The 16,668-nt window shown below is 18.0% G+C and overlaps 6 protein-coding genes and 2 non-coding genes across 8 annotated transcripts in view; 5 read left to right on the top strand and 3 right to left on the bottom strand.

The window, feature by feature from the left end:
- Nucleotides 1-120: 120 nt before the first annotated feature.
- On the top strand, nucleotides 121-537 carry PADL01_0411200 (conserved Plasmodium protein, unknown function; the record flags this gene model as incomplete). Its single annotated transcript, XM_028685230.1, has 1 exon — nucleotides 121-537. One exon carries the CDS (start codon nucleotides 121-123, stop codon nucleotides 535-537), a length of 417 nt encoding a protein of 138 aa, XP_028536749.1.
- Nucleotides 538-956: 419 nt separating this feature from the next.
- On the top strand, nucleotides 957-1,028 carry PADL01_0411100. The gene has a single exon. It is a non-coding gene; the product is annotated as a tRNA-Glu (tRNA).
- A 362-nt stretch (nucleotides 1,029-1,390) lies between these two features.
- PADL01_0411000 lies at nucleotides 1,391-1,462 on the bottom strand. Its single transcript has one exon. It is a non-coding gene; the product is annotated as a tRNA-Ala (tRNA).
- A 609-nt stretch (nucleotides 1,463-2,071) lies between these two features.
- PADL01_0410900 (DEAD box ATP-dependent RNA helicase, putative) lies at nucleotides 2,072-5,995 on the top strand (the record flags this gene model as incomplete). The annotated part of the gene is made up of 1 exon (XM_028685229.1): nucleotides 2,072-5,995. One exon carries the CDS (start codon nucleotides 2,072-2,074, stop codon nucleotides 5,993-5,995), a length of 3,924 nt encoding a protein of 1,307 aa, XP_028536748.1.
- A 590-nt stretch (nucleotides 5,996-6,585) lies between these two features.
- On the bottom strand, nucleotides 6,586-8,721 carry PADL01_0410800 (conserved Plasmodium protein, unknown function; the record flags this gene model as incomplete). The annotated part of the gene is made up of 1 exon (XM_028685228.1): nucleotides 6,586-8,721. One exon carries the CDS (start codon nucleotides 8,719-8,721, stop codon nucleotides 6,586-6,588), a length of 2,136 nt encoding a protein of 711 aa, XP_028536747.1.
- Nucleotides 8,722-9,370: 649 nt separating this feature from the next.
- PADL01_0410700 (conserved Plasmodium protein, unknown function) lies at nucleotides 9,371-13,129 on the top strand (the record flags this gene model as incomplete). Its single annotated transcript, XM_028685227.1, has 1 exon — nucleotides 9,371-13,129. One exon carries the CDS (start codon nucleotides 9,371-9,373, stop codon nucleotides 13,127-13,129), a length of 3,759 nt encoding a protein of 1,252 aa, XP_028536746.1.
- Nucleotides 13,130-13,808: 679 nt separating this feature from the next.
- Nucleotides 13,809-14,426, top strand: PADL01_0410600 (conserved Plasmodium protein, unknown function; the record flags this gene model as incomplete). Its single annotated transcript, XM_028685226.1, has 1 exon — nucleotides 13,809-14,426. One exon carries the CDS (start codon nucleotides 13,809-13,811, stop codon nucleotides 14,424-14,426), a length of 618 nt encoding a protein of 205 aa, XP_028536745.1.
- Nucleotides 14,427-14,999: 573 nt separating this feature from the next.
- Nucleotides 15,000-16,668, bottom strand: part of PADL01_0410500 (conserved Plasmodium protein, unknown function) — a gene marked incomplete at both ends in the record, with an annotated part of 4,134 nt that continues 2,465 nt past the window's right edge. Inside the window, one exon of the mRNA XM_028685224.1 lies at nucleotides 15,000-16,668. This exon is cut by the window's right edge and continues 2,465 nt beyond it. Coding sequence (XP_028536744.1) covers nucleotides 15,000-16,668 — 1,669 coding nt within the window.

The following is a 16,668-nucleotide window of genomic DNA, read 5'->3' as shown; positions in this document are numbered from 1 at the left end:
TTAAAATTATAAAAAAATATAACATCTGGTAAATTGTATATGTTAAGAGATAAATATAAATATATATATATATATAATTATATAATTGTTTGTTTACTTATTTATTTGTCATATTTTAAGATGGAAGGTTTAAAGGTCTTCTTGAGGATCTGTCTTTATTTTGCTCTTGTATGTAATTTAATTAGTAAGATAATAATATGTGATAAAACCAATTATGAAAACAATGAAGACATAAAAGAAATGAATGATGAAAATATTATGGAAATATTAAATTCAAGTGTCTTAAATAATAATATGAAAAAAGAAAAAGAGAAAAATATTTTATATGACTTATCTTATTATATTGAATATTTAAAAATAATAAATTCATTAGATAATAAATATAATGACAAGTTTGATAAGGTCATACTAAATATTGATACAACAAAAAAAAAGAAAGAAAAAAAAAATATAGACCTTATATATTATTCAAGAAAAAAATATAACAATAATATAAAGGATATTAAAAAACAACTTCATAAAAGTTTCTATGTATAAAATGTAAGAGACATATTAAAAAATAATAAATAAATAAAAATATATGTATATATATATTAATGTTAATGTATCTATAACAATTATGACTACATTGTTACTATATTAACTTCATTATAGAATAAAATGGAGTATAAAATTTTATGTAGTTCATTTTTTTTTTTTTTTTTGTAATTGTTACACTTGTTTAATATATATATATATATAATATATAACACTTATAATGTTTAATATATTTTTGAATTTTTTTTTTTTTTTTTTTTTTAATATCAAAACAATATTACATTATGATGATGATCATATATATTACGAAATATATGTAATATTATAATTAAAACAGAAAATAAAGACAAAAGAAATAATAAATTATGTGTTTATTTTTTATTTTATCAATAATTAAAAAGTAAGTACATTAAATTATATCCCACGTGGTCTAGTGGCTAGGATATTCGGCTCTCACCCGAAAGGCCCGGGTTCAATTCCCGGCGTGGGAAAAATAAAAATAAAAATAAATTTTATATATATTATTTAAAAATTAAAAGAATAAAGAAAAAAAAATTAATAAATAAAAAGAAAAAATTAAATTATATATGAAAATAAATAAATATTTAATTCAATATCTGCATTGTTTTCTATCATGTATAATTATATATATATATATATTATATATATATATATATATATATATATAATATATATATATGTTGACTTTAAAAAAAAAAAAAAAATTAATATATAAATAAAATAAATATTTATATATTATATATATATATATAATATAATTATTAATAATAATATATATAATATATTATAATATATATAATAAAAAAAATTTTTTTTTTTTTTTTTTTTTATATGGACAGACGGGGAATTGAACCCCGGACCTCTTGAATGCAAATCAAGCGTGATACCACTACACCACCTGCCCTTAGCATGTTATATATTTTTTAAAAGTATTATGAAACTTATTTAAAATTATATATGTTACTCATAATATTTATTAAATAAATAAAATATATATATATATATATATTTTTTAAATGAAACAATTTAATTGTTAGTCAATATATTAAAAGGTATAATAAAAATAAATACATATTATATTATTTATTTATAGAATAATTTAACACATTAATAAAAAAAAAAAAAAAAAAAAAAAAAAAAAATTTAAATATAAATATAAATACATATATATATTTATATATATATTATAACATCTTAATATATATCATAGAAATATTTTTGATAAAAATTTTATATTTATGGTAGGGGCTCTATATGTTATAAAAATGTAAGAGAAAAATATATTATTGAGGATATATAGAAAAGAATAAAAAACCATATGATTATAATTAATATTAGAAGTAATTTATAAGTTGTATATTATAGTATACACAATAAAATATATGAATAATTAAAATAAATATATAATATATATATATTTTCCCCCCCTCATTTTACGTTTCCTTTATTTTGTGGTGTGTTATAATTCTGTTGTGCTTTTATGAAAGAATAAATAAGTAGAAAAATAATTTAAATGTTATGTCCTTCAAAAATAAAACATGGAGAGAAATCATGTAGAAATATATTTTCTTACGTTTTTCAAAAAAAAATAAAAAGAAAAAGAAAAGAAAATGAATATGTATTTGGAAAGAATATAATAAATGAGCTTATATGTAGTCCAGATAGTATCAAAAAAAATGATATAGAAGATGAAAAAAAAAAATATATATATAATGAAGAAAAGGAAGGGACTTGTATATCTAATTTTGTAAATGAAAAGAATAAAATAATTTATGATAATATAAAAGATCTAAATAAATATTGTATAGACAAATTTAAAAAGTATAAATGTGATCTTTATATATCTACTTCATCTAATAGAGAATATGTAACTTATTATATATATGATTTTTTTTTAAACTCTGGATTATTAAAAGGGTATCAAACAAATGAAACTACACACAAAATAAGTGATAGTACTATGAATGGTATTAATATGAATGGTAGTAATATGAATAGTAGTAATATGAATAGTATTAATATAAATAGTAGTAATAGTATTTATAGTCTTTGTAGTAATTATCTTGTGGGTGAAAAAAAAAAAAAATATAATAAATTTTGTTCACAAAATTTTATGGAATATTATAAAAATTTTGTTGCACAAAAAAATATTTTTTATATAAAAAATATAAAAAGAATAAAAAAAGTACAAGGTAATTATTTATTTAATTTAATAAATTATTGTGAATCTCATAAAAAAGAATTCTTATTATCATGTTTAGAACATAAAAAAATTGATAACATAAATCTGGATAATTATATTAAGTTAAGTCTTATAAAAAATTTCCATATAAAATATTTGACAAGTGTTCAATATGCTACCTTTCCAATATTTTTTAAAAATTATGATTTATTAATATCATCATTTAAAAGCTCAGGTAAAACATTATGTTATATGAATTGTCTGTTACATAAAATAATAATACAAATAAATAATATAAAAAAGAAAACAAATATAAAAGATAATTATGTTTTAGCTTTAATAATATGTCCAAATATTTTATTAGTTGAACAATCTTATGGTGTTTTAAAAAAATTAATTATGTATCATCCATATAATATTATATGTCATTATATGCATGGAAAGAAATATATAAATATACAAGATGAATTGAAAAATATAAAAAAAAAAAAACCACATATTATTATAAGTACACCTGCATATCTTATAAATTTTATAAAATATTTCAAACAATTTTCAAATATGTTTTTTTTATGTGATACATTAATAATTGATGAAGCACATTTTCTTCTAGATAATAATTATATGAAAAATATATTAATAATAAAAAATATATTGCCAAAATCTCATCAAACGATATTATTAACATGTATTGTTAATAATTTTCTTAAAAATTTAGCATATAGATTTTTAAGATTGAATTATATACATATAAATTTTATAAATAATTGTATATATGATAAACAATTAGTCAATGCTTCTATAAATACAAAACAACAACAAAAAGAAAAAGAATTAAAAGAAGAAAAAGAAAAAAAAGAGGAAAAAGAAAAAAAAAATAACGTTATTAAAAATATTCAATATATTACAAATAATATATATCATATGAATAAAAATAAATATAAAAGAATTATTCAAAATGTTTATAATACAATTATCAATTTTAATCTACAATTATATAACATATTAAATAACAAACATATGTATCCACATAATAATATACTTTATTGTGAAAATATAGGAAAACTCTGGTACCCTAAAGAAGCAAACATATTTTTTCAAAACATTCAAAATGAAAATAATTTAAATAATCATAATGATATTATTAAAAAAAAGACAAATATTATCTCATCCAATTTAAATTATGATACACACATATATAGTTCATCAGAAGAATCAAATTATATCTTACCATTTTCAAAAAAAAAAAAAGAGAATATAAAAAAATTAAAATTAAATAATAGCGATTATAATAGATATCATTGTTCTCATCACAATAAAAATAATGACATATATATACCTACACATATACTCTTAAAACAAGAATATTTAATATATGAAGCTAATAAATTATCATTAATATTATTTAATATTTTACATAACGAACTAATAACAAATAATAATATAAATATTGTAATATTTATGCCTACAGTAAAAATATTACAATTCTTTTATGTTATATATAAACATTATATATTTAAAGGATATATATTCTTATTATATTTAAAATTAAAAAAAATCAAATGGAAACACTCACAAGACATTAAATCGTATATTTTAGATCATTCTACATATTATGATAAAGATAGCGTAAATTTTACAGTATCTTCAAATCCTTATATAATAACAAATGATAATACATCTGATCAAAATATTAATGCTATTAAATTGGTCGACCAAAAAGATAATTATATAAATAATCAAAAGGATAATTATATAAATAATCAAAAGGATAATTATATAAATAATCAAAAGGATAATTATATAAATAATCAAAAGGATAATTATATAAATAATCAAAAGGATAATTTTACAAATAATCAAAAGGATAATTTTACTAATAACCAAAAAGATAATTTTACTAATAACCAAAAAGATAATTTTACTAATAACCAAAAAGATAATTTTACAAATGAACACATGTGTAATTATCTATTAAATTATATACAACAATTTACAGAAGAATATGAAGAATTAAAAGATATTTCTATTTTATCATTACATAGTAAAATGAGTCTAGATAAAAAAAGATATACTTTAAATTGTTTTAATGATACCAACATAAATAATCATGATGATGAAAAAAAAAAAAAAAAAAAAAAAAAAAAAATCTTATTTGCCACATCATTATTACATCAAGGTATAGAATTAAATAAAGTTAATCTTGTAATACAATTAGGAATGTCTAAAAATATTGATGAATATATTTTAAGAACTAACATAGTTACAACAAAATATACTAGTGGTAGGAGTTTATTATTATTAAATGAATTAGAAGCTCACTATCTATATATTCTTTACAAAAATAATATTCCTATCACTCCTATAAATAAAAATTATATTAATATGGTTTATAAAAATAATCTATTATTACAACATTTGTTGAAATATAAATATGATATGGCAACTAATGAAGAGCAAAATATAAACACAGATATAAAAAATAAAGGTGATAAAATAATGAATGGCACTAATAAAAATATAAATGATAAATATATATATGATGATAAATATATATATGATGATAAATATATATATGGTGATAAATATATATATGATAAATATTTATATGAACAAAATAATTCTTCTATTCAAATACAAACATTTAATAATTATTTGCATAAAAACGATGATAACAATTTCTTTCAATATAATTACCACAACGAAAAAGATTATCAAAATATTTTTTTTACATTTAATATAAAACATATAGAATGGCATAAATATAAACATTTATTGTCATCATGTGAATTAATGTATAGATCTTTTCTTGGATTTTATTGTGAAAAAAATGAATTCCTCAAATATGAAAAATGGCAAGTTCCTAGTCTAATTAAAAATATTATTTATTCTTTTGGATATTTAGAAAATTTTTATATAACAAAATGTATGGCTGCTAGACTACAAATTATTAATGCACCAGATATATTCATAAAATTTAATGCAACTTCAAAGAGTGTACTCATTTCATCCTTACCAACTTATAAAACTTATAAATCAAAAACAAACGAATTTAAATTAAAAAATTATGCTAATGAAAAATCAACAAATATTAATACATCAAATATAAATAATTATAATCAACATAATATTAATTATGATCATCTAAATGATCATGATTCTTTATATGATTATAATTTAATAAAACCAAATGATCAAAGACAAGATATGCAAACACATCCTTTATATTTTACTTTTCAAAAATATGTATCTTAATATCTTTACATTATTTTTATGTTTTTTAAGTGTATAAATTATACATATTATATGAACAAATATATATATATATATATATATGTATATATATATAATTGTATTTATGTCTATATTTATTTATTTATTTATTTATTATTTTTTTTTTTTAATTCATATTTAATTTGATTACATATAAATAAAAAAACTATATTTTTTCTATTCTCTTCTATAAAAATATATTCTCACATTTTAGAATAAACCATTTGAAAATAAATCAAAATATATTAAGTCTTACCAGTTCAATTCAGCATATTACATATTATATATTACATATAACTTTTTACCTGTCATGGTCAGAATAAAATATATTCATTCTGACATGTCAGGAAAAAAAAAAAAAAAAAAAAAATACAACAAATAGCTATTCGGGTCAGGGAAAAAAAAAAAAATAAAATAAATAATATTCACACATAAAAAAAATGGACTAATATATATATATATATATATATATATATACTAATAAAAAGACAAACAAAAAGATTTATAGATAATAGAAGGAATTATATTATATAATATAATTAATAATTCGTTTATGCTATATTATTATATTATTATATTATTATGTTATTATTTCTTTTGAGGGCATTAATTATAAATCTAGTTATACATAATATTTCTCTCTTACTCTTACAAGCATAAATGATAACATTACCAGATGCGAATAAGAGTACAGTCCTAATTGTACTTTTTTTATTTTTTTTTTCATTATTCAGAGTATCTGTTTTAACACATTTATGTAAGGTGTCTTTCTCCATTAATTTACTTAAGAAATTTTGATCAATTCTTATATATATAATATTATTTATTTCAATTAAAATATTTTTAAATTCTGAATATTTAGAAATTCTTCCTATATCAAAATATTTTAGTTCAATTTTAAATACACATACAAACTGTTTAATGTTTAAAGAATTCATATCGAAAATAATATCATCTCTTATAATATATTTCCATTTTTGATATTTATCAATTTTATAAATATCCTTTTTGCTTAATAATTCTTTTTTTTCATCTTCAAAATAAAAAAAAGCATTATCAAATATATTATCATCATTATTATTATTATTATTATTATTGTAAGATGTTATTTTTTTTTTTTCGGAACAGTCATTATCATTAATTTTAACAAACGATTTAGAGGAAACATCATTTTGCTTATGATTACTTATAATATCTTCCTTTTTATTTAAATCGTTATAGTTTAAATCAGATGTTAAAAAATTCATATCATCATCTAAATTATTTATATTAAAATCAAAATCTTCATCGTTTTTTATAATATTACATTCACTTTTTATATCATCATAATAATTATCACTCACTAATTTTTCTTCCTTGTTCTTATCTTTTGATATAACCTTTTCATATAATTCGTCATCTCCATAAAAATCATAATGTTCAAACCTCTCATTTAATTTTTTAATCATATGTTCACAACTATTAATAGTATCATTAATGTCCGTTTTGTTTGTCACACAAATATTTCTTTTCATATCGTCAACATTATTTATACTATTATCAGACATAAGGTCATCACTTTTTTCTAATCCTTCCATGATATGTAACTCTTCTGGTTGTTTCTCTGTACATGCATCACTAATATTATCTTCACTAAAATCGTCCAAAAATTTTTCATAATTAACAAATGCGTCTTCTATATTTTTATCTATATCTAAATCTATATCTATGTCTGATTTATCACTACATACCACTTTGTCCTTATTTTGGTTGTTTAAGTTTGTCTTTTTATTAATATGAACTGTTTGTTCAGAATTTTTTTTATCATGTTCACAAAAATTTTTGTCCTGTTCACAAAAATTTTGGCCCTGTTCATAATTTTTTTTATTATGTTCATAATTTTTTTTATTATGTTCATAATTTTTTTTATTATGTTCATAATTTTTTTCATCCTGTTCATAATTTTTTTTATTATGTTCATAATTTTTTTCATCCTGTTCATAATTTTTTTTATCCTTTTCATAATTACTTGCAAACATTTTATCATCATTGTTATCACTACATGAAGAACTAAAACCGCCTTTACTCTCAATGGAAATACAGTCATCCTCTTGATATTTATCACAATTTAACTTATCATCTTTTTGTTGATTTAAATATGTCCAAAAGGTTTTATATTTTAATTTTTTCACCACTTTTATTAAAATTAATAAAATTTTCCGTAGTGTGGCTGACCCGTGTAGGTGTATTGATCCATTTTTATGAATAAAGCAAACAACATAAGGTTTTTGAAAGAAAATTTTGACTACATTTTTTCTAATTTTATAATTATGAAAATAAATATAAAAAGAGTTACCAGTTTTATCTTCTTTATATAATGAATCCTCTAGATTTGTATTAAAAGAATTATTATCATATAATATTTCTGTGTTTTTAAAAGATCGTGCAATTAAAATTAAATCATGAATAGAGAATGTACATTTTAAATTCATACATAACCAAATACTTTTAACATATATATTCAGATGTAGAATATTATCATATATTAAATTATTATTAACTTTTAATAATTTTTTTAATTTCTCTTGACCTTTTTTATTCATACATTTAATCATATTACAATGTATAATATTGTTAGTAAAATTTTCGTCACAAAATGGGATATTTTTATGACCTTCAAAAGGAGAATGATAAATTTCTTTTACCTTACTTTCTTCATTATCCATCATAAAGCAAATAAATAAATATAAATATAAAAATATATATTTACATATTTACATAATATTTTTATGTTTCATAATTTACGTTTAGAATATTTTTGGAGTTTATTAATCTGGGTATATATGTATATATTCAAATATTAAAAAGTACAAAAAAAAATAAAATAAAATAAAATAAAATAAAAAAATAAATGTGTATTATATGTATATTGTTAAACATTACAGCATATATCTTTATATAATATTATATCATCATCAAGTGAATATATATATATATATATATATATATATATGTATATGTATATATTTTTATATATGCATCCATATTAATAATTATAATTACCCAAGAATTATAAAAATTTTACAAGGGCACTAATAATAGCAACGTACTAATATATATATATATATATAAGATAATTTTCATTTTATATTTATATAAATAAATATATAATAATAATATCAGCAATAAATATTATATATATATATATTTATTTATTTATTTAATTATTTATTTTATTTGTATATTTAAAAAAAAAAAAAAAAAAAATTATTTATAAATTAGAAAGGTCATCATTAACCTATAATAACTTATAATATATATATATATATATATATTTTTGTTGGTAGTAACGAATAAGATGATAATAGAAAGTTATAAATGTATCCATTATGCATATTTTTATATATTTTATCATATCTATGTTTTATCAGATGTATAAAAAAAAAAAAAAATGTGTCGCAGAGATGTCAATTTTTCATTCCACATATAAGTAAGGAAGGAATCTATAATAGTAAGGATAATAAAATTATAAGGATGACTAGAAAAAAATCGTTGGATAGAAATGTTGTGTGTAGTAATGGTTTATCAGAATTTATAGAAAAGGATATTAATATAAATAATAAGATGAAGAATATAAGAGAATTAAACAAAAAATATATTGATAATAATGTTTTGATAAAAGCAGATATATTTAGTAATATAATGGAGAAAAAAAATAATACTAATTTATTTTTAAAAAAGTTTTGTTCTTATATAAATATGGAATATGATGAAACAACAAGAGATTTTGAAGAATTAAAAATAAATAAACATTTGGATTATAATAATATTAATATGTATGATAATAAAAGTAACAACATATATAATAATAATAATAATAGTTATAGTCATAGTCATAGTCATAGTCATAATAATTGTAATAGTAATTGTAATGGTTTGATTAAATGTATTGAAAAGAATCAAGATATTTTACAACTTGTTGAAGGGTACTTATTATTAACATTAAAAAATAAACATATATTTTCTTTTTTAAAAAATAAGAAAAGAATAATTTTTAGTGTAAGCTCAGGAGTAGATTCTTTATGTCTTTTTTATTCATTCATATTTGTAATTTATAAAATATTAATAAGTATTATATATAAAAATGAAAATTATTTTGATTTTATGAATAAAATAAATAGTGTATATTTATATACACATCAAGATATTCTAGATATCATTGAAGAACATAGATATAAAAATAATGTTTCTTTTTTTCTATCTATTTTAAACAAAATGATTGTTATATATTGTCATCATAACACAAGAAAAGAATGTACTAGCGAAATGTATTTTCTTAAAAGTGTTTGTAAAAAATTTGGAATTAATTTTAAATCCAAAAAATTAACAGAAAAAAGTTTAGAACAATTAAACGTCATCAATTTAAAAAAAAATGACACAAAGGTAAAGAATAAAATAAATATAAATATGATGAAAAATAATAAAAAGAACTTTTTATTATTAGCTCGTACATGGAGAAGAAATATTTATGTTCATTTATCTGATGATATATTAAAAAGGGACACAAAAAATATGGAAAATATGGAAAATGTGTATAATATGAAAAATATGAAAAATATGAAAAATATGTATAATATATATAATATTAATATGAAGGACCCCTTCAACATGTTAGATCCTTATACCTATGAGAAATATATATTCGATATAAATAATTATATTAAGATAACAAATAAGAAATATATTACAAATATATTAATAAAGAAAGAAAAATTTCTAAAGGAATACAACAAGAATGATTATATTATGAGAAAGAAAAAAAATGAAAACTTATTATTTAAGAATCTAATGAATTTACCAAATAATAATAAAAATCATAGTAATAATATAAAATATAAGAATATATTTTTAAATAAATATTATATTTTAAAAAAAAAAATAAAATCGATTGTATTTTTAGGACACCATAAAAATGATAATAATGAAACAGTTCTGTTACAATTTTTTAGAGGTGTTTTTCTTAAAAATTTAAGAGGAATAAAATTTTTGACTTATTATAAAAATTGTTTATTATATAGACCTTTTATTAAATTAAATAAATGCCATTTGTATAAATACATGCAAGTAATAAATAAAACCTGGAATTTTGATTCATCTAATAATAATTTGTCTAGATCTAGAAATTTTATTAGGAAGGTTCTTATACCTAATATCACACACATATTAAAAGATAAAAGTCATAAAAATAGAGAAGATTATAATGTAGATAAACAAATAAACAACAAAAATGATAAGGATATCATAGATGATAATATTATTGTTGATAATTATAATGAAAAACATATTTTTAACAAGAAAGACATGAACAAATATGATAATATAGAAATATCCAAAAATAATATTGTAGATAAAACTAACGAATTAAAGAATCAACATGTTTATATAAACCCAAGTTTAGACAAACGATTAAAGAATGTATTAAGTCAAACAACTAATTTAGAAAATTATTTAAATTATTATGACAATATGTTCTTTACATATTTAAAAAAGAAATATTACAAAAAAGGTTTGAACGCAGGAAAAAGGATAACACATGAAGAAGATAAATATATAAATATGCAGCATAAAAATAATAGAAATAATAGAAATAATGAAAATATTATAAATATGAATAAATCTTATAATACTTATAAAAATGTAGATAATGATTTAGTTCATGTGAATGTTCATTTGAAAAAAAAAAAGAAAGATAACACTTATCAAGATGCTCATAATATTTTTATGAATGAATATTTTAAAATGCAAAATAATTTATATAATATTTTTTTCCCTACACATAAAATGGAAACCTTAATAAAAATAAATAAAATATTATATGAGAAAAATATTTATTTAAAAATTTTTAATTTTTTTGAGCTTTTATTAATACCCTCTAAACTAATTAGACTAGAAATATTATATAATATTATAAAAAAATATGCAAAGGTAAATATTAAATATGTAAACATAGAAAGGTTATATGAACAGATGATAGCATATATAAATCAATATATAAAAATGGAAAAAAAGAAATATTATACAAATCAATATTTTTATAAATCCCATATTTCTAATGATGATGATAATATGTTAGATAATAAAATGAATGTTCAAAATAAAAAAATAAATGCAAAAATAAAGGATTTATTTGGAGATGAAAGAATAGAGGGAGATAATTTTATTATTATTAATATAACGAAGAGTAAGAGCATTCTGATGCAGAATAATTTATTTAGAATAATAGAAAGGGATATGGCTGAAGATTTAATAAAAAGGAAAAAAGGAAATCATATGGATGGCCTTAAAAAGGGTGGCATAAAAAAGGGTGGCATAAAAAAGGGTGGCATAAAAAAGGGTGGCATAAAAAAGGGTGACAATAAAGAGGATGACATAAAAAAGGGTGACAATAAAGAGGATGACATAAAAAAGGGTGACAATAAAGAGGATGACATAAAAAAGGATGACAATAAAGAGGATGACGTAAAAAAGGGTGAGATTCAAAAGGGTTACATTCAAAAGGATTATTTTAATATTGATAGAAAAGATACACATATACAACATGGTGAGGATATCTCGTCAGAGAAATCTTTTCTATATAATAAAACTAAAATTGTAAATGAGAATCATATAAAAACTGATGAATATAATAACAATCTACCAATATGTTTTAAAGAAAAAAGTGCTAATATTTTTGTATATAATAACATATCAACAGAAGTATCTAGATTGAAGAAATATGATATTACACAAAATAATGATAAGAAGAATATTTTTCTTCTCATAAAAAAAAGAAAAAAAAAAAAAAAAGAAAAATTTAATATACACATTCGTTATATAAAAAAAAATGATTATGTTTATTTAGAAAAAAAAAAAATTAATGTTAACAAATTTTTAGCATTACATAATATACCATATATATATAGAACAGCATTACCAGTTATAGAAATAAGTAATTTTAATAACAATCATATTTTATTTTTTTATATTTTTACTCATTTAAAAAGTCCTTATTTCACCTTACGAGAAAAAACATTTCCACAAAAATATATGAACACCCATTTTGTTTATAACATTAAATTTAAGAAAACAAGGGGCTAGAACAAGAAAACAAAAAAAATAAAAAAATAAAAAAAAATAAAAAAATGAGAAAAAAAAAAAAATAAAGAAAGATGAGGAACAAATTAACCGTGTTGAGATGTTATAATATTATAAATAAAATGACTGTTCATGTTTTATTTACTTATATATTTTATTTTTTTTGTTAATATATATAATTCATTTGAAATATTTTTATTTGTAATATTTTTTATTTCTCACATATATATATATTATATATATATATGTATATATTTTTATCCACTTAATTAATTTTTCAATTAATATAATTTTTTAGTATTTTTTTTTTTTATTTTCAATTTTATTCATATATATATTTTTTTTTTTTTTTTTTTTTTTACATTTAAATTAATCCGCTCATATATTATATAACATATAGTATTATTTTATAGAACAATAAAATGGTAAATAAATATATAATTATCAATAAATATATATAAATATATATATATATATATATATATAATATATATATAATAAAACATTCTTTTAAATTTATTGCTTTATGAATATGCTGGATATTCACAAAAAAATTAATAAAAAAAAAAAAAGGAGATAAGAAAAAATACACATAATTATAACATATTAGATATATAAATTATATATAAAATCCTTTGAATCCTATTTAATATATATATAAATACATAAATTTTATTTTTTCATGATGTTTAATACTACAAATGAAAAAACAGAGAATCAAGATTTGAATGATGCGATTGAAATAAATATTAATAACATTGCAAACAAGCTAGCGAACATTTTATATATTACTAATGTTGGGATGAAAGAAAATTTTGAATTAAAAAATAATTTACACTTTTCCAAATTTTTAAATGATATGAGATCTTATTGTGTTAATTTAATTCAGTCGATTAATAATTTGAACAGTAATTTTTATAATTTAACATGTTTACCTGTATATTCCATTCCAAGAAATCCATATACAAATATTTTAGATATAAATGTTATTACGAATAATATAAGTGTAGATGACAATGTTGATAAAATAAAAGAAAAACAAACATTATTACAATCATTTCATAATAAATATGAAAAATATAAAAACAATTTTCATCAATCTATTAAACATATTGAAACTTTTAATGACCAACTTTTTTCAGCATTAAATAATTTAGATCATATCAAAATGTCTATAAAATATAAAGACCAAGAATCATCTACATATGGAAATATTCTTTCTGACAGATTGAAAAATAAACAAAAAGATCATGAACACTTAGAGTTATATATTGCTAGAATACAATATGGTTTATTCTAAATTCTTTTTTTTTTTTTAATAATATATTTTTTAAGAAGAATAAAGATTATAAAAGTTATAGTTTATTATTATTTTTTTTTTTTTTTTTGTGTATGTTAAAAGAATAAAAAATATTATCACATATAAATAAATAAATATAAATATACATATATATATATATATATATATTAACGAATTATTTTATACTATATATACATAATATATATATATAATAATACATACATATATTATGTAAAAAAAAAAAAAAAAAAAAAGAATAACTGATACAAAACATTTATATTTTTCTTTTCTTTTTTCTTTTTTTTTTTACAGTATTTTAACCGTAATTAATTAAAAAAAAAAAAAAATTCAAAACATGTAAAAAATAAGAATCTGTATATTTATCAATATAATTTATGCATATATTTAATTTTTATTTATTTATTTTTATTTTTTTTTTATATATATATATAAATATATGTACATTTTTGTCCTAATATGTGTATAAATATAATATACCAACTAGCCAAAAAAAAAAAAAAAAAAAAATTTTTTTTTTTTTTTTTTTTTTTTTTTTCTTTTATTATTTTCATTTCAATTATTCACATTACGATTATAATTATTGAAATGATTAAAATTGCTATTATGATTATACATCATATTGGTATTATTATTCATCATTTTAGGGGGATAATTTGAATTCATTTTCATATTATCCACTTCAGCATTTGAATATATATAATTCCTATACATCATAGGATTAACCAACATGTCAGTTTGCACACTATTATTACTTATTTCATTTTGGCTATTTACCTGACCGTTCAGGTAATTACTATTATTGGTAACGGTAGCTGTGGTGGTTGTATCATCATCATATATAAAGCTTGTATTATAATTATTGTTGTTTGTCATTTTATGATCGATATTATATAATATATCTTTAAGAACACTATTTTTATTTGAGCAGAAATCATCATTATGTATATTATTACTTATGGTTTCATTATCATATAATATTTCTTCATCGATTTTATTATCTTCAACATATGAAATATTATTATATAAATTGTTTATATTATTTGATCCTTTTAATAATGTATTATTATTTTCTACAATATATGAATTTGAATTTATTTTACCACTAAAGTCAAAAGTGTTATTATTATTATTATTATTGTTGTTATTATTGTTATTATTGTTGTTATTATTATTATTAATATTATTATTAATATTATTATTAATATTATTAATTTTATTAAGTACTACATGATTGTTATTATGTCCAGAAGGGTTAGCATTAACAATATTATGATTATTAGGGTTACCACTACTATTCATGTTTACATTCACACTACTACTATTATTACTATTACTATTATTATTACTATTATTATTATTGTTAGTATTCATATTGTTATTGGGTGGATTAAAGGAACCGTCACTTTTATTCATATAATTTATTTTACTATAATAATAATTATTATTACTATTACTATTATTATCATTTAATAACATCATGCTGTTCATGTTTTCCTTTTTGTCCTTCAATGATTGACTTGTCTCAGATTTAATACTATAGTTATCATTTGTGTATCCCTTTATATGGTTTAAATTACTTGTGTGGTGATTCAAATTATTAGTAAGATGATTTAAATAATTATTATTATTCATACTATTCATATTATTCATATTGTTCATATTATTCATATTATTAATACCATTAATGTTAGCATTAAATCCTACGTTAAGATGATTATATATATTACTCTCATTAAGAGAACTTGCTGTATTTCTTCCATACCAATTATTATTATTATTATTATTTATATTATTATTTATATTATTATTTATATTACTATTATACTTGTTATAGTTGTTTACTGGGTTATTTTCCAACTTCTTATAAAACATAGAAGAATACTCATTATTTTCATCTGAAAGTAAAAATTGTAAAAAAGGACCATTAAAAGATTTATTAGAAGATTTTTCAGAATTAAGCAAGTTTTTCTTTATATTATGAATACATATGGTTGCCTCTTCCTTTAAACTATCTGGTACACAATTATATTTAATTAATTCAAATAATGCAAATAATCTTGCATTTTCATGACCATATACAGATACAGAGAATTGTTTACTTTTTTTTTTTAAATTATTTTTCTTATCTTTAGAATTATTCACATCACCAATATCATCATCATTATCAAAATGATTAAACGGATTATTAAAATGATGATTATTAAAATGATTATGATTATTA

Source organism: Plasmodium sp. gorilla clade G2 (assembly GCF_900097015.1).
Source record: "Plasmodium sp. gorilla clade G2 genome assembly, chromosome: 4".
In the NCBI taxonomy this organism is placed as follows: domain Eukaryota; phylum Apicomplexa; class Aconoidasida; order Haemosporida; family Plasmodiidae; genus Plasmodium; species Plasmodium adleri (nom. inval.).
The sequence above is the reverse complement of the archived record's forward strand: the minus strand, read 5'-3'. Positions and strand labels throughout refer to the sequence as shown.